The 25,812-nt window shown below is 46.8% G+C and overlaps 2 protein-coding genes across 4 annotated transcripts in view; one reads left to right on the forward strand and one right to left on the reverse strand.

Moving 5' to 3' along the window:
* Nucleotides 1–1,368, reverse strand: part of Map1b (microtubule associated protein 1B) — a 100,932-nt gene extending 99,564 nt beyond the window's left edge. Inside the window, exon 1 of the mRNA XM_006994415.4 lies at nt 1,133–1,368. Within this exon, the coding sequence (XP_006994477.1) occupies nt 1,133–1,316 (184 nt within the window). The 5' untranslated portion in view covers nt 1,317–1,368. The remainder of the gene's footprint in view (nt 1–1,132) is intronic.
* Nucleotides 1,267–12,312, forward strand: LOC121822824 (uncharacterized). 3 transcript variants are annotated; one of them, XR_013044834.1, is made up of 4 exons: nt 1,267–1,694; nt 3,397–3,447; nt 3,978–4,331; nt 10,260–11,527. XR_013044834.1 is itself a non-coding variant. In XM_076552121.1 (3 exons), the coding sequence occupies exons 1-3, from the start codon at nt 1,267–1,269 to the stop codon at nt 4,015–4,017; spliced, it is 519 nt and encodes a 172-aa protein (XP_076408236.1). In that variant the 3' UTR covers nt 4,018–5,809. The 3 variants fall into 3 exon arrangements, 1 of the variants encoding a protein (XP_076408236.1); XR_013044835.1 differs by lacking the exon at nt 3,397–3,447 and having other exon boundaries at nt 10,260–12,312; XM_076552121.1 differs by lacking the exon at nt 10,260–11,527 and having other exon boundaries at nt 3,978–5,809.
* The last annotated feature ends 13,500 nt before the right edge of the window (nt 12,313–25,812 follow it).

The following is a 25,812-nucleotide window of genomic DNA, read 5'->3' on the forward strand; positions in this document are numbered from 1 at the left end:
CAACAAAGCGTCTCACAGCCAAAGGTGGGCGCAAGGCCCCCGACCGCGGGAAGCTCGGGCAGAGCGAGCTCCGGGCCAGCCGGGGGCGCCGCAGTGCGGGGGCAGGTGCGGGTCCCCAGCGCGGGCACTGCGGCAGGCCGGGTGGGGCTGAAGGGCGGGCCGATCGTTGCCCGCCCCAGACTGCGCCCTCCCGGACCCTCCCAGCCCCGCCCAGGGTTCCCCGGGAACCGCTATTCCGCCTCTGCAGAGCCCGCTCCTGGTGCGCGCAGCAGCCCGGGAGCTGGCCCTACCCTGACACCCCCTCCTCCCATTCAAGCTCTGGTTCCTGAAGCTGACACTTTTCAAAGAAGCCCACCCTGCAACCTGGGGCCCCATTGTCCTTTCTGAAAGCCGAAGCCAGGACCTCAGGGGCAGGAGCGAGGCCGGGCTTCGTCTGGGAACAGGGCGCAGACGGGTTCCATGCCTGTGTCCTCGGGGAGCGGGGGGGGACCGGGCGTGGCACTAGGACTAGCCTAGTCATTCCCAGGAAAGAAAGGATCGGGAAGTTTTAAGTCGGGAAGGGCATTCTTCATTCTCAGGACGTGTGTGTGTGTGTGTGTGTGTGTGTGTGTGTGTGTGTGTGTGTGTGTGTGTGTCAGGGGCGGGTGGCACGAGGTGGCTATGATAAGGACGATTCCCGTGCGGGCCTTGGCACATGGTATTTCGCCCCCAGGTTTTCGGGTAAGGGGAAGGAGGGTCCCAGCCTTTGGCTAGGGCCAGAGGGGAGCTGAAAAGATAGGTTCTGCTGGGTCCACCCCACCCTTTCTCCGCCTGCGGTTGCGGTTTTATTATGGCCTCCGCTCCTCTGACACCTGCATTTCACAGAGCACGAGAGGAGGTGGCCAAGTCGGCCGTAGCCGCAGACCTAGCCAGGTGACCCACCCCTCGGGGCTATTAAAGATTCTTTCTCTGGATCTCAAATAGAATAATTTGGAAACTAGCTCAGAAAAGAGTCCAGATGGAGTGTGGGAGGTGGCCTAGAGAGGCGTGGGTGCGGGGCGCGCGGGAGAACAAGGTGGCCCTTGCGCCCTGGGTGGGGTCGTTCTGGCGCATCTCCCTACGTACGTCCCTGGGGGGCCGCGGGACTGCTTACCCAGCTCGATGTTGCCGATGGCACGCCTCAGGTGCTCTTCGGTCACCGTCTCGCCGACCACCACCAGCAAGTAGAACTTGCTGTCTAGGAAGCGGTGCGACAAGCTGGGCGAGGTGGACGCCGCCGGGTTGGCGATGCTGCCCGATGGCTCCGGCTCGGTGGCTTCCACCACCACGGTCGCCATCCTGCCGGCGCTGCTAAAGCCTAGGCGAAGTGTTCCTCTCCCGCCGCTCCTCTGCTCTGCGGCAGGAGAAAAGATTATCTCCGAAGGTGCTGTCTCCGCTCCGCCCCCTGCGTCCCCCCTCCTCCCGACGCGCGTCGCCTCCCCCTCCGCCCTCTCCCGGCGCGGAAGAGAGGAGCGGGGAGTGAGGAGCCGGGGAGGCGGTGCCGTTTATATGGAGACTAGGCTAGGAGCCTGGGAGGAGGAGGAGGAAGAGGAGGAGGAAAGGACCACCCAGCACATCCTCGTGGTGGTTGCCTCCGCTCCTCCAGCCCTTGGCCCAGGGCTGATGTCATCCGCAGCAAATCATTTCGCCGGCGGCCCGGAAGCTGGAGGGACGAGGTGTGTGGACAATGGTCTGGGTAGGGCCAGGAGCCAGCCTCTGGGGGACCCAAAGAACTCAGCTGTGGCCCTGAGGGGGGCCCGCACCACCACCCTTACATACACACACCTTCCTTGCCCCAAACCGTCCGCCCTCCTGTACTGGCGAGGGGATGACTTCCTGTTTCAGAGTGGGAGTATGTCCTGAGTCCCGAGTGCACATCAGGCCTCTGCCTGTGTCCCATCCATCATGAAGTCGGGATGTGAGTAGCTGCAGCAGTTACAGTGGGTGCTGGATGAGGGTACCCCACTCAAGAAGACTGGAACCTGTCTTTTTGACCTTGTAGATTTACAAAGGCGTATTTATAAAATTTTTTTTTTAACAACAGAAATATTTATCACCTTCACTTAAAGGATACTTTGCAAGCCCTAAACCTAATTTGTTCAGGCTTTGGAGTCTCGTCTGGAAGGACTAATGCTGAAAAAGAACTGGCCTTTGGTGCTCATGGGAAATGAATGAGAAGAGGCAGACATATTATGCTAGATACAGATTTCTTTTTTTTAATATGCTGAACAGATAGCATCGAGCATAACAAAGAACAGAGAAGATACTGTCTCTGCCCAGCAGGGTTACAGTGACTATAATGTGCTTTTCAGTTCCTTGGGGATACAGAGGCAGGATTATTTTGTGTGACAATGATGTCTTTTAAGATACACGTAGCTTTGGGAGTTTTTATTGCTTTTGTCTATATTTAGAAGAACTCATAATAATGTTTCTAAAGGCCATCATATACATCCATTTCTCACAAATCTAATGAATATGTTTCTGTCTTAGGACAGGCAGGGCAAACACTGTATCATAAAAAAAACAAGATTAGAGTTTTCATAAAGAAAGTTAGATGGAAATAGTAGTCCATACTCTTAATATTGGAATATATATATATATATATATATATATATATATATATATATATATATATATATATATAGAGAGAGAGAGAGAGAGAGAGAGAGAGAGAGCTTTAAAATGACAATTGGAGGGCCTGTAGCTCAGCTGGTAGAATGCTTGCCCATGCCAGCATCATAACCACTGGGCAGTGTAGTCCCAGCACTCAGGCTGTGCCAGCAAGGAAGATCAGAAGTTCAAGGTTATCCTTAGCTACTGATGAGTTCAAGACCAGCCTGGGATACATATGACCCTGTCTAAAAACAAAACAACAACAAAAAATACCTATTGTAAGATTTTTCCAAAATAACCCAGTGTCTTAGGTGTTGACTGCCATAACTTACTAGTTACATGCCTTTCGCCCTGTTTCTTTCTTGAAGCCTGGATAGGCTATTTGGTGGGCAGCCAAAGACTATGCTAGTCTGGTTAATGGAGACTAAAGACAATATCTGATGTATGCCATTAGGGGTCTGCAACAAGCTTACTACAAAGATTTGGCCACCAGTGAACAAAAACTGTATATTTAAGTGGGAAGCTGATGGACGTTTGGTGAAGACAGTCATTTACTCTTAGGTAAGGGCAGAGGGTGATCCATGGTGAGGGTGAGGAGGTGAAGAACGTCTTTGCAGAGGTCATCCTTCTAATGGCTTCATCTAGTGAGTTATCTCCGTTTTTCTGAACTACCATTGCTCCTATGCATATGAGAGTGTTGATGTTTCTTTTTGTCACGAATTCCTGTGAGAGACTGGTAGTAGGAAGATTTATTTCTGCTCACAGGTTCCTAAGTTTCCGGCCATGGGCTGCTGCTTCCATTTCCTTGGGCCTGAGGTAGGGCTGAACATCATGGGGGGGGGGGGGTTGTGTAATGGAAGGGCCGCTCACCTCCTCGCAGCCAGAAAGCAGAGACACTGCTTCTTCCTGTTTCTTTCATCTGTGCCCAGCCTAGAGGGCAGTGCTGCTCACATCCAGGGTTCTTATCTAACTATTAGCTAACCTTCTCTGGAAACACCCTATTAACACACCCAAAGGTGTGCTTTACTAGTAGCCTAGGTGTCTCTCAACCCAATCAAATTAATAATCAGGTCGATATCAGTGCTCTTTTACCTCATTTATTTTACTTAAGTTTATTTTGGAAAAAAAAAAAGTCTGTTTCTGTGTACATGGAAACACTAATATCACAAATAAATAGGAGGTAGCCCTCCAAATATACAGAATGAAAATGAGATACTACTTAAATTTCTGCTCTATTCTGTTACTATTTGCTCAAGATTGAGCCTGAGGTACAGACTATCTCAGACAAGAACAGAAGAGTTGAAACATACTAGCGCCTAACTGAATTGTTCCATATGTTGCAACAGAGTGTTGGATGAAAAGCACCGCAGGAGGCCAAGGAGCTGACTCCGCGGGTGAAGGTGTTTACTGCCAAGCCTGGGAACCGACTCAATTCAATCCCCAGGACCCACACAAGGGGAGGAGAGAACAGACCACCACAAATTGTCCTCAGACCTCCACACACATGAAGTCATTCATTAAAAGAGAAAAGTGCAACCCAAGGGCTGCTTCACTATGGTGGTCTGTACAGCGAAGTCATGTCTACGAACCTCTTCACCCATGCTTTGCAAACCAGAGACACAATGGTCTTCACCCATGCTTTGCAAACCAGAGACACGATGGGCAATGGGGACTGCTACTTTGTACCTCTGTGACGTCAGGCAAGTAATTGTGGTTCTTCTTCTTCTTCTTCTTCTTCTTCTTCTTCTTCTTCTTCTTCTTCTTCTTCTTCTTCTTCTTCTTCTTCTTCTTTTTTAATGTTCAGTCCCTTTGTTGCAAACGTGGGAAGAATCAGAACTTTGCAACTGTGAGGGAAGAGTGACTGATAGAGACTTCAGGAGCTCTTAATCCAGTGGATGGAACACAGTAAGCAACCAAGGCATGGTTGAATAAATGCCGTCCCCACACCCATTTCCTTAGACAGCGGAGTCAACGTAGCTTTACAAAGTGTACAGGTGACTCCACCAATACCTCTGGGAGAAAAACAAAAACCAAAACAACAACAACAACAAAAACCCAGCATATTCAGCCACTTCTCTATACTAGAAAAGTCCCCACCCCGAAGAAAAACGAGGCAGTTCTAAAGAAAAAGAAAAGTAACCTCTAAGGGAGCCTGCCTGTATCCCCAGCTATCTGGGACCTCACCTAAGTGTCCCAAAGGCACTGCACACTGGGCATGCTCCAGACACAAATCATCTCTACCCTCTAGACCTGAGCGCTCATGTCTCCTGTTCCATTGGACAGTAGCGCCATCCGTCCCACTGCGTAAGCCGGAAACCTCACAGACGTCTTGGATTCTTCCCTGAGCCTTACTTAGCTGCGTGTTCAGCCAGCCCTGCATGGAGTCTGGTCAGTTTCACCTTCACCTTCTCGATGCCTCCTCAACCATCCACTTCTCTCCATTATCACAACCCTAGCCCTCACCGTTATGAGAGGTACTATATATAGGTTAAAAAAAGTTCTGGAGTAAAAGTTCCCCTCATCCAGACATGCTGGTGATAAACCCATGGTTTAGAGTATCCTCTGCTACTTATTCCCCAAGGCCATAATTTTTTAGCTGTGTGACCTTGGGCAAGGTGCTTATGCACTCTGTCCTGGTCTTTTCTTGTATGTAGTGCCAATGGGTACCAGCTTCCTGGCAGGGTGCTAATAGGGTTTTTGTTCATTTGCTGCCAAGCTGGGCATGAAACCCAGGGTTGTGCACGTGGTAGGCAGGCACTCTCACCAGTTCAGGCTCCATCCCCACCCAAGGGGATAAGAGTACAAGTGCTTGTAAGTGTCTTGTATGTATGTAGTAAGCACTCAATATAGGTCAATTGATGGTTTATTGTTATTTGCCATTCAGTATAGACAATTCCAAACGTGTACAAATTAGACAAGTTCATGTAAGATTATAATTATTGGGAATGATGTTTTTTAATAGTTTGCTTATTTAAGTCAAGGTCAGAATAAGATCTATATACTTAAATTAACCAGTTGTTTGTTTGTTTGTTTGGTTGGTTGGTTGGTTTGAGACAGGATCTCTCTATGTAGCCCTGGCTGTCCTAGAACTCACTATGTAGACCAGGCTGGCCTTGAACTCACAGAGTCTGCCTGCCTCTGCCTCCAGAGTGCTAAGATTAAAGACCTGTGCCACCACACCCTGTTCAGAGTGTTAATCTTTACTCTGTGTGCCCTGACTCTTCTTGATTTCCCTGTGATGTTTTTGTTGAAACATTTATCACCAAGAGTTTCACAGTCTGAATTTTGCTGGGTGCATGAATGTTTTGTTACTGAATACCTCTGAATATCTCCTGAAAGTCTTGTGTCGTAGGGAGATCTGAGAGCTTGATCGGAGGGATGGGGTAGCCTAGTGGGTGGACTGCTGCCCTACCATGAGTGAGGCCCTGCATTTGATCCCTGTAATCCTAGCTCTTGGAAGCTAGAAGGAAGAGACTGGGAAGGCCAAGGTCATGCTCAGCTCTGCAGCAAGTCGGAGGCCAGCCTGAGCTGTATGAGACCTTGTCTCTAAGTCATTTAATTAATTAAAAGATTGGCCAAATCTGAGCTTTTTGCAACTATACTTCATAGATGATAATGGTTTCATTGTATGATTTTCATTAGGTCGTTACCTAATCCATTATTTATTAAGAATTTGAAAATTCTAATATTTTATTATTTACTCGACAGCAAGGAGGCATCAGTTAGGAGAATTCTTACCTTGTCAGCTGGTTAACCTAAGATACATTCTGTACCAGAAAACAAAAGACAAACACATGACTCTTTTATTTACTAATTTTCAACATCCATTCATTCCATACCGTTCTCCCAAAGTGACTGATATTTTTTCTCTCCTTAAGATCTAACATGGATCTGTTATTCATATTGATGTTTTCATTTCCCCTCCATGGCCAGGAGTATTCGGAATACTTCCCATCTGCCTTGTATTTACCCACAGAACCAGGATTTATCCATTTCTCTAAGGAACCTACATCACTTAAGTAAAAAATAGGATTTAGAGCCGATAATCTTGCCTGAAGGTCTCTGCCGTCTTGGTCATTGTTTCTAGATATTTTCAGTAAACACAAATGAAGAATCTTTTCTTTTTCTTTTTTCAAGATGAAAGACGCGATGGGTTGACAATGTCAGTGGTCACTCAGGTCAAGGCCACAGGGGTTTGGCTTGTCCTTTGTCTTTGTCCTGCACCTGGAATTCCTGTTCTCCAAGACAGCAAGGACAGGCTTAGTGCAGGGAGCCGCTCATTTTCTCTGCCTTATACTCCAGTAGCAATACCATAAAAAATGCAACACTTTTGCCAACTGTAGGGTTACCTGAAAGACCATTTCAATGTTGTTTTTTTTTTTTTTTTTTTTTTTTTTTTTTTTGCAATTATTTTCGTTCTTAGCTTGTATCACACTAGAAAACCAAGACTCTCAGTCATCGGGCACTGGGGATGACGGTCCCTTTGTGCTCTCCGTCATTATGAACACAGCACTGTTGGGGCAGCGGCAAGATAGCAATATCAACAGGATTACCGAAAACAGCTTGCAATTTCTTTTTGCAATTTCTTTTTGCAATAGCTATCTCCCCAAGGCATACAGTTTTATGCAGTCTAATTAATTAATTCCTTTTTATAGGATGATGCCATTAACTCAATACATAGATTCATTGGTTTCATTTGCAGTATTTCTGAGTTGATTTTTAAATTTAATTTTGTCTTATGATTATGAATGTATGGTTTCAAGGTCAAATTTATAAGACAATTTTTGTCCAGATGACTTCAGTCTCTACTTATATTCCCTCCACCATGCTCCCTGACTTTTTCTAGAAGCACATCCCCCTACTCGCTACCCATTGCCTGGGCTTATTTAGTATTTCCTTTTAAAAAGGCAAACACAGGGCTGAGGGTGTGGCTCCTTGGCAAGCACATACATACTCAGCATGCACTAGGCCCTGGGCTCCGTCTCCAGCACCAAAAAGAAACAGTAGCTACATACGACCTAATAATATATCCCGGTGAGAACTCTATAATGTATATATGTGTAATCCTCATTCGTTTTTATTGCTGCATAGCAGTAACCCACTGTGTTTATAACCTACTGATGGTGGACATTTGAACCATCTCTAACTTGACTTATATTATAAATAATAGCTGCTTTTCTCCTTGCTGTGGCAAAAGCAGCTTGCAGAAAGCAGCTTCTGCAAGGCGGGGTAACAAGAGCAAGCTCAGCTGTGGTGGCAAGAGCCTGAGCTAGCCAGCCCTGTGCGTCCACCGTGAGGAAGGAGAGAAAGGGGATTGCTCGAACTCTGTTCCGCTTCTCCGTTTTCTTTTTCCTTCATTGTGGGACTCCCGCCAGTGAGATGGTGCTGTCCGCGTTCAAGGCGGGTCTTTTCTGTTCAGTTAAAACTCCATGAAAGTGCCCGTAAGGTCATGCCAAAAACGTTGTCAAAGGGATTCTGAATCCTGTCAAGCTAACAGTGAATCTTAGTCACCACAGTAGTTATTAGCATTGTTTTCTCCCTTTGTAACAACTGGGTCACGTGACTGGTCCCCACATTGTTTATTCTGACCCTCAGCCAGTTTGTGATTCTTACCACAAGGAGAATGATCTTACCTGATTGGTCATTTTATTCCACTCACACTTGAAGTCTCATATTGACTTCAGGATAAAAACCAAACAACAACAACAACTACTACTACTATTATACCTTCTTCTGGTTTTATGCTTTTTTTTTTTCTTTTCAGAGTCTCACTATGTAGCCCTGGCTATCCTAAAACTCCCTATGTAGACCAGGTTAACCAGAAACTCAGAGATCCACCTACCTCTGCCTCCCTAGTGCTGGGATTAAAGGCCTGTGACACCATGCCCAGCCCCAAACCAAACTTCTTAACATGGCCCCTAGAAAAGTCTAGCCCCAGCTTGATGTGGGATGGCCTTCTGGATGCTGTGAATATGTGTTGCTCTCATTGGTTGATAAATAAAGCTGCTTTGGCCTATGGCAAGGCAGAATAGAGCCAGATGGGAAATCCAAGGGAGAGACAGGAGAAGAAGGGTGGAGTCGGGGAGACGCCATCCAGGCTCCCAAGGAGCAACCTGCCAGCAGACTAGTAATGCCACAGCCACGTGGCAATAGTTAGATTAATAGAAATGGGTTAATTTAAATGTAAGAGCTAGCTAGTAATAAGCCTGAGCTATTGGCCAAACATTTATAATTAATATTAAGCCTCTGGGTGATTATTTTAAAAGCAGTTGCAGGACTGGGTGGGACAGAAAAGCCTCCATTTACACCAGCTTATTTCCTGTGGGCAGCCCCTAACCCAGCTGACGACTCTTGTTTTTCAGCCTCAGCCACAAGAGCCCATGTTCAGCCTCTCCTTCCTCCCCTTCTTTTCCCCGGCCCTGACTAGTCCACTGTCCTAGTTAATATGGCCTAATCCTACATGTATCACTCAGCTATCGCTCAGCTATGTAAGGCCTCTCAAGCTAACTATTTATAACTACTCAGTTGTCTTCAGTACTTATCATTATCACCTATATAAGTGATTTCTAAACTTTGTTTGTCTTCTCTATTAGACTCTGTGCTCTATATAGTGAAGGCCATATCTTCATACCTAGTGCACTCATGTGTACACACACACACACACACACACAGCAGCTCACCTCAGTATTCATAGTGCCCCACATAGGGTCTGTGTACGTTTAGTAGTTGAGGAGCCTCTCTGATAACAAAATGACTGTGTCTGTGAGTTGTGTTACTGTGCAAAGCATTTTGATTGCATGGCCTTGAGTTAATCTCCACCAGCCTCCTAAGCTTGGGTTTTGTTGTTGTTTTGTTTTGTGTTTTTAAGAAGGAATAAAAAAAGCTGAATGGATAGGAACACGGGGGAGGAGCTGGGAAAACTTGGAAGAGGGAAAAGACTATTCTCCAAATGTGTTTTATGAAATTCTCAAAGAACAAATAAAAACATTCTTTAAAATTAAAATGATTCTAGGGTGTCATTTAAGGCCACTTTTAGCAGTAAGGACGTAGCCTGTGTTAATTCAGCATTGGTTTGCCTTGCCTTTCCAAATTCTAAGCTAGGGCTATAGAAAACAGCAAAGCTTGGGAAGAAACAAGGAATTAGGGAAATGATTTCTAATGGATGAGCTATTAGAGACAATTTTAATATGTGCTGTGTCATTGGCAGGGCCATTTACGTTCTTTGTGCAGGGTACTTCTGCAAACTCAGCGCTTGTAACTCTCAGCTTCAGGGAAGTAGCTTATACTCACTCCTGTTTGATTATGCTTGCCTTGGAAATTGCCTCTTCTTAGGGTAAAATACTGGGGGGGTGGGATATATCACCTTAGGAGGAACTGTGATCAAATCCCTTCCAGCTGCATGAGCTGGTCCCTCCCATTACCCTTCAGCAGCCAGTGAATGAACCATATCAATCCCTCCGACTGGAGAGAGCACAAAATGCAGGTTCTCCCACTGTGTTAGTCAGCAACTGTGTGTGTGTATATGTATGTCAACATATATGTGTAGTTTTATGTACATAGACAAGTTTATACGCATGTATACACAGCTCGTCCCCCAAGTCAATAATATTTTCCATATGGTTCTTCAGCTAGCATTTGCCTCTTTGAAGCTCTCTTCAGAGACGTGAAGATCGACCTCATTTTCAAACCTCGTGCACAGGAGCCCACAGTCTGAATTCACTCTTCGCCCTGTCATCAATCCTTCTGCTGACCTTTGCTTTCTTCTGAGTGACGTGGCAATGCCCATGTTTCTACGTGTGTTCGGCTCTCTGGGCACAGATGGCTGGAATAGAATCGATGGACTAAACATGCTATCATGTTTTAACTGGGGCTGCCTCCTGCCAAGTGACTGTCCCAAGGGAAGTCAGAGGCTGATACTCCCTCTATTCCGTCACCTCTTCCCCCAGATCACAATCTGAGTGTCGGTAAATTTTTCTTGTAACAGATAAAAATACTTACTTAAAAATCGAGATTTTTAGGGGCCGGGTATGGTTTTTGGTTTTTGGAGACAGGGTTTCTCTCTGTAGCTCTGGCTGTCCTGGAACTCACTCTGTACCAGGCTGGCTTCAAACTCATAGAGTTCTTCCTGCCTCTCTCAAGTGCTGGGATTAAAGGTGTGTGCCACCACCTCCTGGCTAAAATCGAGGATTTGCCCCGCTCCCCGGAAAGAATCTTTTAAATCACATTTCTCCCCCCCCTTTTTTTTAATCAATTAAGCTCATGTGTTCTTAAATAAGTCTTTTCCCCCCTTTTTGGATTGTTATCTTTTTGTGTTGTTACTGTTGTCTTGTGTTTGTTAATTTCTTAAATTTTACATATGTGTATGTATATGAGTGGCAGGAGTGAGTGTGTGTGTGTGTGTGTGTGTGTGTGTGTGTGTGTGTGTGTGTATGTGCCGTGATACATACTTTGGAGAGCTGGTTCTTTCCCCCAACCGTGTAGACCTGGGTATTGAACTCAGGTCATCAGGCTTGGCAGCATGTCCCTCTACCTGCTGAGCCATCTTGCTGGCCTTTTTTGTTGTTGTTGTTGTTGTTGTTTGTTTTTTGTTGTTGTTGTTGTTGTTTTGTTTTGTTTTTTCAGATAGAGTTTGATACAACCCAGCCTGCCTAGAACTCACTGTGTAGCAGGAGATGACCTTGAACTCCCGACTCTGCTGCTGCTGCCTTCCAAAGGCTGCTGTCACTGGCTTGTGCTGCCCTGCCTGTCTGAACTATTTGAGTGTGGGGATCTCAACACATCTGGATAAATAAACCTGTCATCAACATGTGCTACGAATGTTTACTCTCTCTGTCGGGTTTTATGTTTTTGATCCATTTCTGACGGCGTTGGCCATATAAAACATCCCTTCCAGTTCAACCTGTCTTATAAGGAAGAAGCTTCTTCATTTATGAATTATTAAGATTTATCTTTCACCAAACCTTAGCATTCTAATAGCTTTACAGGCATGCTCAATTGAGAGTGTCAGCAAAGGTTTTTAAGGAAGAAATATTTGAAATTGCCCTAGAAGATATTTCTTTTTTTTTCTATCAGGCATAGAAGGAGGATAAGCTCCATGAAGGGACAGTGTTTGCACAAACAGCCAGCAGGAACAAACACTCCGAGCTCACGCCTGAAGATAGCTGGCAGTCCCACACACACACACACCCTTTCTTTTATATACCAAGAAGAAACGATGGTGTCCTGAGCAAACTGTCCCGCGCCTGCTGAGGGAGCTTCTCCACCCACCCTCATCCTCATCGCGGAGGGCAGGCATTCCTGATGCTTTTGAAGGACACATAGGGCTCCTTAGTGTGTGTAAACCTTGCTGCCTCACGGCTGTCTTGATGAAGCCTCCCAATCCTTTCTTCAAAGACAGCCACGCTCCCGTTACAAACTAATCAGACAATGCAAACAGCACTGCAGTCGGTGACGGTCCTCTTAAGTTAGAAGCTCTGCCCGGGAAAAATGCTCCAGAAAGTGCTGAGTCAAGGGAAGCACATTCGTAATATTGAAAGATGTTGACAATGTGCCTCTTTACATTTTGTGTCGGTGTGTACTCAACCCTCAACAGGCGACTGAGCTGCTTCCCACAATGTGAGGATGTTTAGTTTATTTGTTCCAGTGTTAAAGATAATAAGTGATATCTCTATGGTTTTGGTAGTGGTGTGTGTGTGTGTGTGTGTGTGTGTGTGTGTGTGTGTGTGTGTGTGTGTGTGCGCGCCCATGCAAATGTGCATTTGGAGGGGAGGGGCTGAGGTTAACTTCACATGGCTTTTTTTGATCACTTTCCACTTTATTTTTTGACACAGTCTCTGACTGACCCTGAAGTCCATCCACTTGGCTAGACTGGCTGGAGCTTCAGGGGTTCACGTGTTTACCCGATCCCTGCCCCAATGAAGGTTATAGGCACATGCCACCATACCAGTTTCTTACATGTTCTTGGGGTCTGAATTCAGGTCTCTGTCCTCCATGGCCATCTCCCTTGCCCAGCTGCACTATCATGTAAGTGAGGCTGAGTGGGTTTTTATTTCGGTGAGCTGTATGCTTTGTCCTTTACCTACACTGTGATGGATGATCTGTGTTTTTCTTATTTTCTTATTGATTTGTGTGCACTCTTTCTATATTAGGGGAATTAGCCTTTTTGTGGTATGACTTGCATATTTTTTTCCCTCAAGTTGGTATCTGTTGTTTTGACTATTTTGCAGATCTTGCCATAGGGAATATCTTTTTCTTCCTTCCTTCCTTCCTTCCTTCCTTCCTTCCTTCCTTCCTTCCTTCCTTTCTTTCTTTCTTTCTTTCTTTCTCTCTCTTTCTTTCTCTTTCTTCCTTCCTTCCTTTCTTTTTCTTCTTCTTTCTTTCTTTCTTTCTTTCTTTCTTTTTTTTTTTTTCGTTTTTGAGACAGGGTTTCTCTGTGTAGTTTTGGTGCCTGTCCTGGATCTCACTCTGTAGACCAGGCTGGCTGGGATTAAAGTCATGAGCTACCATTGCCCAGTGCCATAGGGTATATCTTTAAGCAGCTATTTCATTTATGGCTTCTGGGTCCTCTACTGTACTTAAGCCTTAAAATGGCCTTGCAATTCTTAGACTGTACAAGAAGAATTTTCCCAGGTTTTGTCCAGTGCTGTGAAGACTTAATTATTTAATATTTTTTTTTATTTATCCAGATGTAGACTGAGATCTATTACTTATTTGTTCCTAAGTTCCTTAGCATTTTGCTGATGCAAGACTTTACAACATGATGCAATCATTTGGTATCTTATCTTTCGCCTCCATTGATTTGGGGACCTATGAGAGAGGGGGCTTTGGTTTTATGCTTTTATTTCTTCACTCACCTTGCTTTCTGCCTACTTCAACCCCAGCCCCAGCTCAGACGTGCTGCTTTCCACTGCTGGGGGAGGTAAAATTCCACCTGAGTTGGGATGAGGCTGGGGGGGGGGGGGGGCGCGTGCTGCTGAAATGAGATTGGGAAGTTCTTGTCCAGCGCCTTTTCATTAAACTCTGGCTCTTAGTGAGTACAAATGCCAAGTGAGTCATCCTGACACACCAGAGGACTGCGTGCCAAAAGGCAGGGAATTAGGCTGGAAATAGCCAAGCCTGCTTGAAGATAGGTTTCTCAGCCGGCAGCCGGAAGCCGGCCGTGCTGACAAGCAGCCACCCCGCCCACAGAGGAGCAATCGCCACCAGACTTGCAGCTCAAGTACAGGCAAAGCTGTAGATACAAATGTGGGTCCCTTCCCAGGGTGCCAGCAGCCCCTGGGGGACAGTCCTCCCAGCTCACAATCAGGACAGGTCTCTCTGGCTAGCAGAGACACTCTAGCTAAGGTCGGAGGTGTGCCTTGAGACTCCCAGGGAAACATGAGACCAGGGAGACCTGGTTGTGTCTCCTGCAGAACTCTAACACAGCATAGCTCCTGTAATCTGTCCCCCGGTAATGTCGTCCTAGTCCCCGCCCCTTAGGAAGGTGAAATTATTAAGGCCACTCCACGTAGTTAAAAGGGAGGTTTATTTTGTGGGGTAACTCACAAGTGAAGGGATAGGTTACAAGGTCCGGGAAAGGTGTGTCGCAGTCCGGTGGTGTTCTCTGGAGAACTCTGCTTTGTCTACTTCCAGCGTCCAGGGTTCAGGAACCAAGAGAGCCAGCACATTCGAATCTCAGTTCTCCAGGGCCCTCTCTGGGCCCCACCTTGTAGGCATGACAGTTACTGAAGTCTCAATGGGGGTTGGAACTTCCAGATCAAAGCTGGATGGCTGCCCACTACAGGGACCCAGTTGAATCTTACTTTCTCAAGAAAGTAACCGATGCACAGAAACATGGTGTCAGGCCCAGAAAAGGAGCCGGGTCCAGATCGTAAAGAGTGTGGAGGAAGATGCAGGTACATCCAACCAGGAGACCAGGAAAGTTCAGAAGGAAGGGGCGCAGCTGCCATCAGAGCTGAGCAGGAGAAGGTCATTTTCAGGGGTTTGGAACAATGCAGATGGAGCCTGGAAGGGAATGTAGACAGAATAATGTCTCCGCCGTAATCTCTGTGTCTTGGACCTGTCATTTTAACTCTGTGGTCCTCAGCCTCCCTAATGCTGCGACCCTTTAATACAGTTCCTTGTGTTGTGGTGACCTCCAACCATAAAGTTATTTTCGTGGTTGCTTCATAACTGTGATTTTGCTACTGCTTCGAATCAGGACATACATATTTTCGGAGACAGAGGTTTGCCAAGGGGGTCACAACCCACAGGTTGAGAACTTCTGTTTTAATGGCAAGGAGCTTTGCAGACTAGGTGAGATAATCTGGTCACAGGGTCATTGTAAGAGACACAAGGTGTCAGAGTCAGAGGAGGTGTGACATGGAAGAGGGGAGAGGAGGGTGGGGGTGGGGAGGGAGCAGAGGAGGAAGACAAGACTGAGATTTGAAGATGGGGAAGATGGTAATGAGCCATGAACGTTAGGTGGTCTCTGGAAACTGGGAAATCTAAGGAAATGGATTCTCCCCCAGTGACCCCAGAAGGAACAGCACCCTGCTGACACCCAGACACAGCCCTTTCCATCTCCAGATCTGAATGATAATAAATGGGTATGTTACGCCACCCAGTTTGCTATAATTTGTTCCACAGCAGCAGGACACTAATGCAAAGAGTTAGACAGGCCACTCTTCGAGTAACTGTGTCTGGGACGCCCTCATGTAGTCTGGGATTCCGGCCAGCTCTGCTAAACCCTTGCCCACCCTGCAGGCTGAGTCATGGGTGGAACAGGGTTGGAGCTTCAAGGAAGCCCCGCCCCCCAATTGCCACCTCTCATACCTGATGTCCTTGCATGGACAGGGGACAGGGCACCCACCCTCTGCATAGTGTGAAGCTGCATAAGAATACCTGAAAATTCTATGAACAGCAATACAGTCAACATTGTACCTTAGAAAAGAAATTTGGGTGCTCACATGCATGGTCACTAAGTTTCTGATTTCCCATTAGGTGGTATGTTGCTGTTCTGCAAGACTTGGTTCTGTTTAGGAGTCTGTGGTTATTTGTAGATTAGTTACTTTCCAGATGCAGTGTGTGTGTGTGTGTGTGTGTGTGTGTGTGTGTGTGTGTGTGTGTGTGTAATGCGGGGTCTATTCAGTTTTTAAAAGTGATGGGAAAACAAGAAACCATATGCAGATAGCCAGATGAAAGAAAGCTTTCTAGTTGTGATAGTAGGGAAAAAAAGAGTCATTTGGCCACTCACACATTCTTGAATCAGCATCTTTACTAAGCATCTACCATGTACCAGAGACTGTGTGGGTCCTAGAAGAGATGAGGAGGGGAAAGAACAGATTTGGACCAACCCTCATTGTCTTAGGGTTTCTATTGCTGTGAAGAGACACCATGACTACAGCAACTCTTTTTCTGTGTTTTGTTTGTTTTGAGACAGGGCTTCTCTGTGTAGCCCTGGCTGTCCTGGATCTTGGTTTGTAGACCAGGCTGGCCTCAAACTCACAGAAATCCGCCTGTTTCTGTCTCCTGAGTGCTGGGATTAAAGGCGTGTGCCATCACTGCCGGGCCAAACACAGCAACTCTTATAAAAGAAAATGTTTAATTGCTGCTGACTTGCAGTTCAGGGGTTTAGGAAGCATGGCAGCATGCAGGCAGACATGGTGCTGGAGAAGGAGCCAAGAGTTCTACATCTGGATCAGCAGGCAGCAGGAAGAGAGAGTGACACTGGGCTTGGCTTGAGCTTCTGAAATCTCAAAGCCCACCCCCACTGACACACTTCCTCCAATAAGACCACACCTACTCCAGCAAGGCCACACCTCCTAATAGTGCCACTCCCTGTGAGCCTATGGGGGCCATTTTCATTCAGACCACCACACTCTCCAAGCAGCTGTAGGAAACAGGAAAAATAGAAAAGTGGGTATTTAAGCATTTCTCTCTCTCCCAACTTTGAGACCAAATTGACAAATATGTGTTTAATGTGCATAATGTGATGGTTTGATTCACACAGTATAAAACAGTTACCACCATCAGATCACTTAACATGGGTGTCACCACACAGTTACCATGCGGGGAGCTTTTGCACACACAGGCCTGTGTGCTTATGTGTGTGCATGCATGTGGTACATGTGTGTGCATACATGTGTGTGAGAGAGACAGAGAGAGAGAGGGAGGGAGAGAGATCGATTTAATATTCTTTTAACATTCTTTACATAGAGAATAAGGGAAAGTTCAAAATGTAGCTTAAAAAAATTGTGATGAGCCTGGCGGCGGCGGCAGTGGCACACACCTTTAATCCCAGCACTTGGGAGGCAGAGCCAGGTGGATTTCTGTGAGTTCGAAGCCAGCCTGGTCTACAGAGCAAGATTCAGGACAGGCACCAAAACTATATAGAGAAACCCTGTCTCAAAAAAACAAAAAAACAAAACAAAACAAAATTGTCATGCTCCAGAGTTTGTGTGGAAGATGGCATCTCATATTTCCTTGACACACTGCTCCTCATCAGCACTGTGGATAACAGGTAATATTACATCCTGAGGAAGCAGGACAAAAATCACCATTGTTCAACTTCTTAAACCGTATGCTTCTCTGTGGCAAATAGAAAAATTGACTACGTTTTGTTTGTTTGTTTTTGTTTTTCAAGACAGGGTTTCACTGTGTAGCCCTGGCTATCCTGGAGCTCACTCTGTAGCCCCGGCTGGCCTCAAACTCACAGAGATCCACCTGCCTCTGCCTCCTGAGTGCAAGAAGTGAAGGAGGCATGCTCCGCTAGGCCTGGCCTCGGTAGAGAGCAATCGTAAAGGAAGGCGTGGAGCTGATTGGAAAAGGCACTTGGCTTCAGAATTGATGGCAGGTGAGTGGGGAAAACCCTGGAAAGTGGCTCAGCGTTGTCATGTGAACTCAGGGCCACTGTGTGTGTCTTGGGCCATACATGCTGTTCTCTGAGCATATCCATCCATCCCCACTACCACCAAAGAGAGTGGGGAAGTACCAGGAAGGAATTCGTGACAGTGATGAGATTAAACCAATATTTATGTATCTGACTCTTTACCATCCTCAAAAATAAGGATCAAATATTCAACCCATAGGTAGAAAATATCACCTTACCTACATACATAATAATCTCCAAAGATGTCACTAGCATGTGTACAGCATGGCGCAATAGCTCATCAGTTGCAGGCTGAGGTATTACCCAGGCTTCTCATTTCCAACCCCACTCTCATCCCATATTAGTGACAGGACCGTCTTCTTCAGCTCCCTCCAGGTCAGCTTCCTCTCCTAAAAAAACAAAGAAATGGCGTCATCTCTATGCACACAGTGCAGTCACTCATTGGCCTACCTATTCATTAAGCACTGACTGTATACCCTTGGGGTGTGAGACATGAGGGAAGTTGCTGAGGACACAGCATATTTCACTACCCGATGATCTTCTTAGCATCTTCTGAAAGATACAAGTGATGATGCCCGCGGCCCCAGAGCGGATCTTAGTTTTGGGGCCATTTTACTTGCTCTGACCTTTGCTGCTTTTTGCAAATGCCTTAAAATAAGACATGACAGATTTCACGTTCCAGGTACCTATTGTTTTCGTCCTTCATAGTTCTCAGGAGCCATTAAAGACACAAACAGATGACGTGGAAGACAGACTAGCCGAGCGGCCCACGTGTAGGACTTAGAGCTTAGCAGGTAGTGAGTCTGTGCAGTGTTCTCTGAGAGCCTCACCAATGCCTCCTGTAAGTAAAATAGAAACCATTTCCAACTCTCCCCCCTTATTAATACTATGTATACTTTGAGACCTGGGTCAGCTTTCAACGCTTTGTTACACATACGTGCCTATTGCATTGAAATGTTCATGGCATCAGTACGAACTAATTCACCATGAACTGCTCCCCTGCAAGTCACCAGTGCTGGTGATTAAGCTGTATCCTTTCCTCCGGGCCCTAGCTATTCTTCTTTCCCCTACAGCATCCCAGCCCTCTTAGCACAACTAAATCCTCACTATGGAATGTGAGCTTTGAAATCCTCAGCCTAGGAGTGCTTACCTTCCAGTGGACGGGGACATTCAGGAAACCTACCTGACTGTTAGGTTGCTGTGACCACAACACTGAACAGAAATGACTTCCGGGAGGACCGCTTCATTATGACTCATGGGTTCAGGGGACTTAAGTCCATCCCAGAGGGGAAGGAGAGGCACAGTGGTTCTGCTCACGGCTGTGGGAATGTGAAGCGGGGTCTGCTCATATCGTGGCTGAACAGGACACAGAGAGCACAATGGATCAGGGGATGGACCACAACCTTCAGAGTTCCACCCAGGTGAACTGCTTTACCAGCTTGGCCCGACCTCATAAAGGTTTCCTTAGTCTTCAACATAGCGCCACCAACTGAGGCCTAAGCATTCAAAATATGGAAAATTTTCAGATTCAAACCGTAACAACAAGCAGATGAAGTTTCCAGCTAATAGTATGGATTTTCTACTACATGCCAAGTGTTGTGCCAGCCTCTGGGGCATGGCTGTGACTTAAACACACACACATATCTGCCATTGTTAAGTTTGTGAGCTCATGTTATTTGCTCTTAGTCTGCTAATAGACATAAACATACAAGATGGTTTCAAAGCATGGTACATTTGTGAAATAATAAATAGAACAAGGTGTGTGTGGGGGATTGGCTTGTGTCTGGGGGAGAAGTTTCTCGAGATTGTTTGGTCAAGAAAGACATTGGGAAAATGGACATGGGAATGACCCACACAGAGAGCAGAAGCCAGCCACACTGTGGAGACTCTTCTAGATGAGGCTGGGATGAGACCAGGCTCAGTGCGTTGGGAAATGAACAGCAGAGAACAGAGAAGGGGGGGGCGCATACGTGAAGTAAGCTTTGATGAGGTAGGTAGACAGGGATGAAATCATGGAGATACCTGTGTCTAGTTCATCTTCCAGGAGAAGGAGCAGGCTTTGTGACATTCCATCCAAGTCATATTGTCTTGGGACTTCATTGGCTCCAGAGATCATACCTGTGACTACATCCTAGTAGCACATAGCCTGTGAACGGTTGGATATAGATGGGTAAGTGAAGATTTCACACCTTCCCGGTCACTCCATGGAGAGGCCAGAACACAGCAACATCAAGGCCAGCAATTTCCAAGCAGGCTCACCTGGGCAAAGGCTGGGGCAGCCAGGGCTACTACTGCCTTAGCTAAAGCAGGCTTTGTCATGATTACCCCACCTACCAGATCCCTGGAACCCTGACTGGGGGAAAGGTAGCTAAAACTCTGCTCGATAGTCCTCAGCTCTCCATCCATTGGGCTCAGACACTGAGATGAACAGTTTATGCCAAAAGAAGACCAATTAGCCCTCATGCCTTCCTACCTCACCTCCCCATAGGAAGCTGCTCGGGAAACAGGGCAATGAAATGAACTTCAGAACAACAGAGGACCACCTTTGGAGTATAAATTTTGTATCCCTACCTCCCATAATGCCACTCTTAAGAGTTTTCAAGGAAACCACGTTCTCTCTCTCTCTCTCTCTCTCTCTCTCTCTCTCTCTCTCTCTCTCTCTCTCTCTCTCTCTCTCGCACTCGCCCTCTCTCTGAGACAGTGTTTCTCTACATAGCCCGCTGGGGTGGGGGTTCAAGGCAATTTTTATCCTAGTTGGGATTTAGGTTTCTTGTGTCTGCTCACTTCCCATTTGCCTTCCTCGACTACTGGGAAGTGCTCAGTGCTCCCAAGTGCATACTTTGGGGGACAAATTACCTACTACAGGAAGTTAGCCCTGATAGAAGATAGCATTTCTACCCTTTTATCTAAATCCTCCCAGTGACATGGCTTTGTGTAAGGGACCCGTTGTCCCCGGATCAAGGGATGGAATGGACAGAGATGCCTGCCTCAAGGAAGACAGTCAGAGGGCGGCATCCTGAGAGGCCCAGCCTTGGACTTGGCGGAAGCTTCCATGTCTCTTGGGCACTGGGTATGCTGGGTCTTTTCTCCTGGTGCCTCCGGCATCCAGGGGTCATCTCCTGCAGGCTTTCCTCGACCTTCTTTCTTCTTGTGGTTCTGTGATTCCGTAGCGAGCATACCACCTCCCTACTGAGCCTCTCTGTGATCCTGGAGACCTGGGAACGGCCTGGCTGTGGTTTGGACCCTGTTGTTGGCTCTTGAATATTCCTCTTCTGAGAGTGTTTTTATCTTTATGTTATTGCCAGTAAAGCTCTTCCCTGACCCTAGCTTCATCAACCTTGACTCTTTCAGAGGGAGAATAAACTGAGCCTCTCTCCTTTTGTCTTTGAAACACTGTGGCAAACCTAAACAGAGGGAATTACTTACTAGACGACTGCAAGGGCTTCAAGAAGTTTCTCTTGGCCCTGGGGTGGAAACTGTTACCCTACAAGGTTACCCAGGCTCCCGGTGCATGCTGGTTCTTGCAGTCAACAACTGAAGAACTGAACTTGTGTGTGCCTTAATTTTCTGGCCTCTAAAATAGAGTGAAAGCAGTACTTACTCAAATGAGTACTGAAAGGCATTAAAAAACAACTAAGGTGTTTAGGACATGGGTTCGGGGGCTCAACTGCCCTCTCAGGTGATGCTGGGAGTGTCTTCACGACGCATCCACCTCAGGGTGTCCATCTAGGCTTCCTCGGAGTTTTCCCATCAGTCTCCCACACTTGGAAGCCCTTTGTAGGTTGAGGCTATAGAAAGAGTATGCAAAGAACCATTGCCCCCCAGCCCTGCAGCTGCAGCCTAAGCAGCCAGCAGCCTCTGCGTGGACTGGTTTCATGGGATCCTGACCTATAGGCTCAGTCTGAAACCACCTTCGGGTTCTTACGGCTTCCATAGGTGGCGCTTCCATTAAGCACACTGTTCCCGGTAATCACAGATTTTCCCCTTCAAATAACTCTGACTTATCCTGGCTCGATTTTGCTCCATCCCCATTTTTTTTTTTTTTTACCCACAGTGTTTTTTCTTGCTTTGGGGGCAAGCTTTTCAGCATAACAAATTCAATCCAAAGGATTTGCTATTTTTCAGGACAGTTTCCACCGCCTAAAAGCAAAAAGTATCCTCCGTGCCCATGATGTGCTTGTATTCTAAATAAAAGCAGATTTTAAAATGTGATCCGATTGAGCCTATTTATTTTGCCTGTCCAAAAAAGCTCACCAATTACTATTTATTGTGTGTAACCGAAAACAAGACAAAAGGTTATTTGGCTGGGTATAGTGGTACAGCCTTGGAACCCAATCCAATACTTAAGAGACTCAGGTAGGATCAAGAATTCAAGACTAGCCTGGGCTAACTAGCAAGGCCTTGTTTCAAACAAACAAATATTAAAGTTCAGATGTTTGCCTGTCTTGTGAGTGCAGTTTAAGGAAGCCAGTTGGGCCCAATGACAGTATCTGTCAGATTCCTTTTGTCTCTATTGTTTGTGTGCAGTTTGAGTTAGGTGATGCTTGTTGAATGAATATGTGAATTTTTTTAAAGACTAGTCCTTTACTTTAAAAGAACAAAATCCTGGACTTGGTTATGTTGCATCATTTAGGGCTTTGGGGACCCTGTTACCTAAGAGTGGACAAGACACAGTTTTAGATGAGGTAAAGTTGCTGCCCAGAGGAGCCATGATTTCCAGGCACAGCGATGGCCAGAGCTAATCCTCCATTCTGTCTTGACTTGTAGCTCATCTGATTTATTGAATATCGGATACATACTCGCTGGGGAAATAATTCACCGCAGAAACATTAGGAGCTATAAATACATAGACACTAATCAGACGCAGAGGAATAAAAATCTAACATGGGTTAAACAGAGCCCCCATCGGAAAGCCGATCAGTTCATTAGAAACATTTATAAGACGATAGAAAAGATGACTAAATCTGAGCTAATCACAGGTCTGGCATTTTTATAGAAATGGTCTGTGTACATGGCAAAGGAGTTCACCGGTTTTATTAACCTCATTACTCAGTGTGTTGAATTTACAAAAATCTAGGAACTCGATAACGGTAATTAAGCTTGGGAATGCGATAAACCTGTGAACGTCAGTGAGCCTGCCGGAACCGGGCCAAGGGCTTTTAACCACCTGGCAGGGGTGGGGGGATGGGGGGTGGGGGAGTGGAGGGGGAGGGCAGGGGGTGTTCCTGAAAGAAAGAAGAAAGTAACAGGAGGGAGGAGGGAGGAGAGAGAAAAGCAAGGACAGGAAGGGGATCATTTGATTTGCTTCCAGCCTTGTGGTTATCCATCCTCACCCATCTTATCTGCAGCCTACTGCCTCTGTGCCGGGGATCGTTTGATTACATTGAAACATTTCAGCTGCCCATTTCCTGGGCTCAGTGACAGGTCAGCCGGACAGGAGCTGCCCTGGCCACTCAGCCCTCCCTCCCTCTGCCCAGAGGCCCTCCAGGCTCCTCCCACCAGAAAGCAAAGCCCACATGATCAGGAAGGTGGGGATGGGAAAGGCCACCTTGGTCCCCACTCTTTCCCATTGTCTTTCTTGGAGTACATTGCAGGAGGCACCCATCCCCCAAGGATCCTCACAAAAGGGCGATTTCTGTCATAATGTCTGGGGCGTGGAGAGTCCTGTTTGTATCTCAGAACACAGGGAAGGTGGAGCTGAAGTGGGGAGGATCCTCAGACCTTCTAGGTTTTTTTGGAGTGCCTTTTGAGTACCTCGATTTTATCTCACAACTTAGTGCAATTCATCGTTAGATGAGCATCACCACCACACTGATCTGGTAGCTACTGTAGAAGTAGAAAGATGGGAAAACATCCCCTCCGTCATGGAGTCAGGACCCTGTGCACAGGAGCAGACTTGTGTGTTGGAGTGGCAGAAGCAGCTTGGAAGAAACCCGAGATGGAGCGAGGCTCAGAGACAGCAAGGCCAACTTACTGTGAGTCTAAAAATGGCTGCCCAGAAGCAGCGTGACTGCCGAGGCCTTGCGCTGGGGAGCTCAAAGAGGGCTTGGAAAGCATGGGAGGGCTTGCAAACAAGCAGTTCCAGAGTTCCGGATACAAGGACCTATGGAGGGGGTCTAAGGGGACATCCCAGGCAGGTAAGGCCAGGATCAGAGCACCATGATGCTTGCAGGCCACACCGAGAAAACTGGGCGAATTCTGCAGACAATCATTAGCCACCAATGTCTTAGAGTAAGAAATGGTTACGATGGCAGATGTATTCTAAGTGACCATCCTAAGTGGGATACAGACAGGAAGGGAAAGCAGAGGGGCCACATATTTTAACAGAAGTCACCGGAGGATGCTATTGAGTCTTCAGGCTAGGTTGAAGGCAGTGACTCCTCAGTAACCCCTCTGGACAAAGTCCAGCTTCATCAGCATGAGTGCTGGTTATTTTTCTCATCAGTGGGACTCTTCACACTGTGAAACAACAGGGAGCAGAAGGTCTGGACCAGAAGCTCAGCTGGCCCGTAACACTCAAGTCTCACCCCCTGCCTCTGTCTGCCAGCCAGGCCTCACCCCTGGCCCTCTGTCTGCCAGCCAGGCCTCACCCCTGACCCTCCTCTGTCTGCCAGCCAGGCCTCATCCTTGGCCCTTCTCTGTCTGCTGGCCAGGCCTCACCCCTGGCCCTCTGTCTGCCAGCCAGGCCTTACCCCTGGCCCTCTCTGTCTGCCAGCCAGGCCTTACCCCTGGCCCTCTCTGTCTGCCAGCCAGGCCTCATCCTTGGCCCTCCTCTGTCTGCCAGCCAGGCCTTACCCCTGGCCCTCTCTGTCTGCCAGCTAGGTCCACTCCCAGAAGGTTCCACAACCTCCCCAAACTCCTTACCCACAGGGTCTAACTGTGCAAGCCCATGATCCTAGGAGGGATATCTCACATTCGAAGTTGCGTGACTCAAGGGGCCTCTGCTCCGTCTCACCACTGTCTCTAAACCAGTGTCTCAAGCCTTCATCTCCCACAAGCCACTTGAAGCTCAGGTACGCCAGGCTTTCCAAGCCTTTGTAGGTGCTGTTCCCCTTTGCTTTTGCCTCAAGTCGTGATGAAGCTGATGATGATGATGTGATGATGGCTGACAGATCGGTGCCAGCCATGAGCATGTCCCTGTTGGAAGTGTTTGTTCTCTCTCGCTCTTCTCCTGAATAAACTTCAGGGTCTAAAGCGGTGCTGTGCCTTTGCTCATCTTCTACGAGCGGCTGGTACTATTGCCTCAAGTATGGAACTAGGATTTTGAGCTGAGGGCTTTTGGCCCATGCTAGTATGCTTGAGACACACACTCCATTGTAACTGAACTTTTTTTTTCACAAAGCTCTAAGACTGCTATTTTCTATTTTGGGTGCGTGTTTCTGTGTCTATGTAGTACTAAAAAATTAAAACGATACTAATAATGACTAGGAAATAATGTCATCATATCATGAATTCATAGAAAGCAACCTTATTTTGTTCACCTCTGGCTGTATGCACGGCATAGGAAGCAACTTCCTGGCACATAGAAGGACATGATAGAAGTTTGTTAAGTGACTCAGTGAATGCATGAATTAATGAAATGCCCGGGGAGGAATGCTGTTTCCCAAGTCAACCTCTTTATGCTTGTCTCTGCTTTTTTCCCACATAGTCAAACCTACCACGATGACCATCTCTGTTCCAGAGTGTGGCCTTTCCTGCTGTGACTGGTCTTCATGGCAGGTCACAGAGGACACAGCAAGATAAGAGAAATGAATCTAAATGCTGCTGCTTCCTCAGCATGCTAGCTGCTAGTCTTCTGATAGGTGATGTTGCTCTGAATCTGTTGCTCTGATTGGTTGATAAATAAAACGCTGATTGGCCAGTAGCCAGGCAGGAAGTATAGGCGGGATAAACAGACAAGGAGAATTCTGGGAAGAAGAAGGCTGAGTCAGGAGTCACCAGCCAGACACAGAGGAAGCAAGATGTGAACACAGAACTGAGAAAAGGTACCAAGCCACATGGCTAAACATAAATAAAAATGATGGGTTAATTTAAGTGTAACAGCGAGTCATTAGTTAGCCTGAGCTAATGGCCAAGCAGTTTTAATTAATTTAAGTGTCTGTGTGTTTACTTGGGTCCAAGGTCTGGAGGATGAGAGAGATTTGTCCTGACCATGGGCCAGGTGGGACACAGGAAAACTCCAGTTACAGTCTTCCATCCAGGTGTGGTGGGACAGGTGAGCACTCTCCAAAAAAAAAAAAAAATGTCGAAGAGGTCCAGGCTCCAGAGCAAGGCTGTGTGGTAGACAAGAAAGAACCATACTTTTCTATCAC

The sequence above is a fragment of the Peromyscus maniculatus genome, chromosome 15, assembly GCF_049852395.1.
Source record: "Peromyscus maniculatus bairdii isolate BWxNUB_F1_BW_parent chromosome 15, HU_Pman_BW_mat_3.1, whole genome shotgun sequence".
Lineage (NCBI taxonomy): Eukaryota > Metazoa > Chordata > Mammalia > Rodentia > Cricetidae > Peromyscus > Peromyscus maniculatus.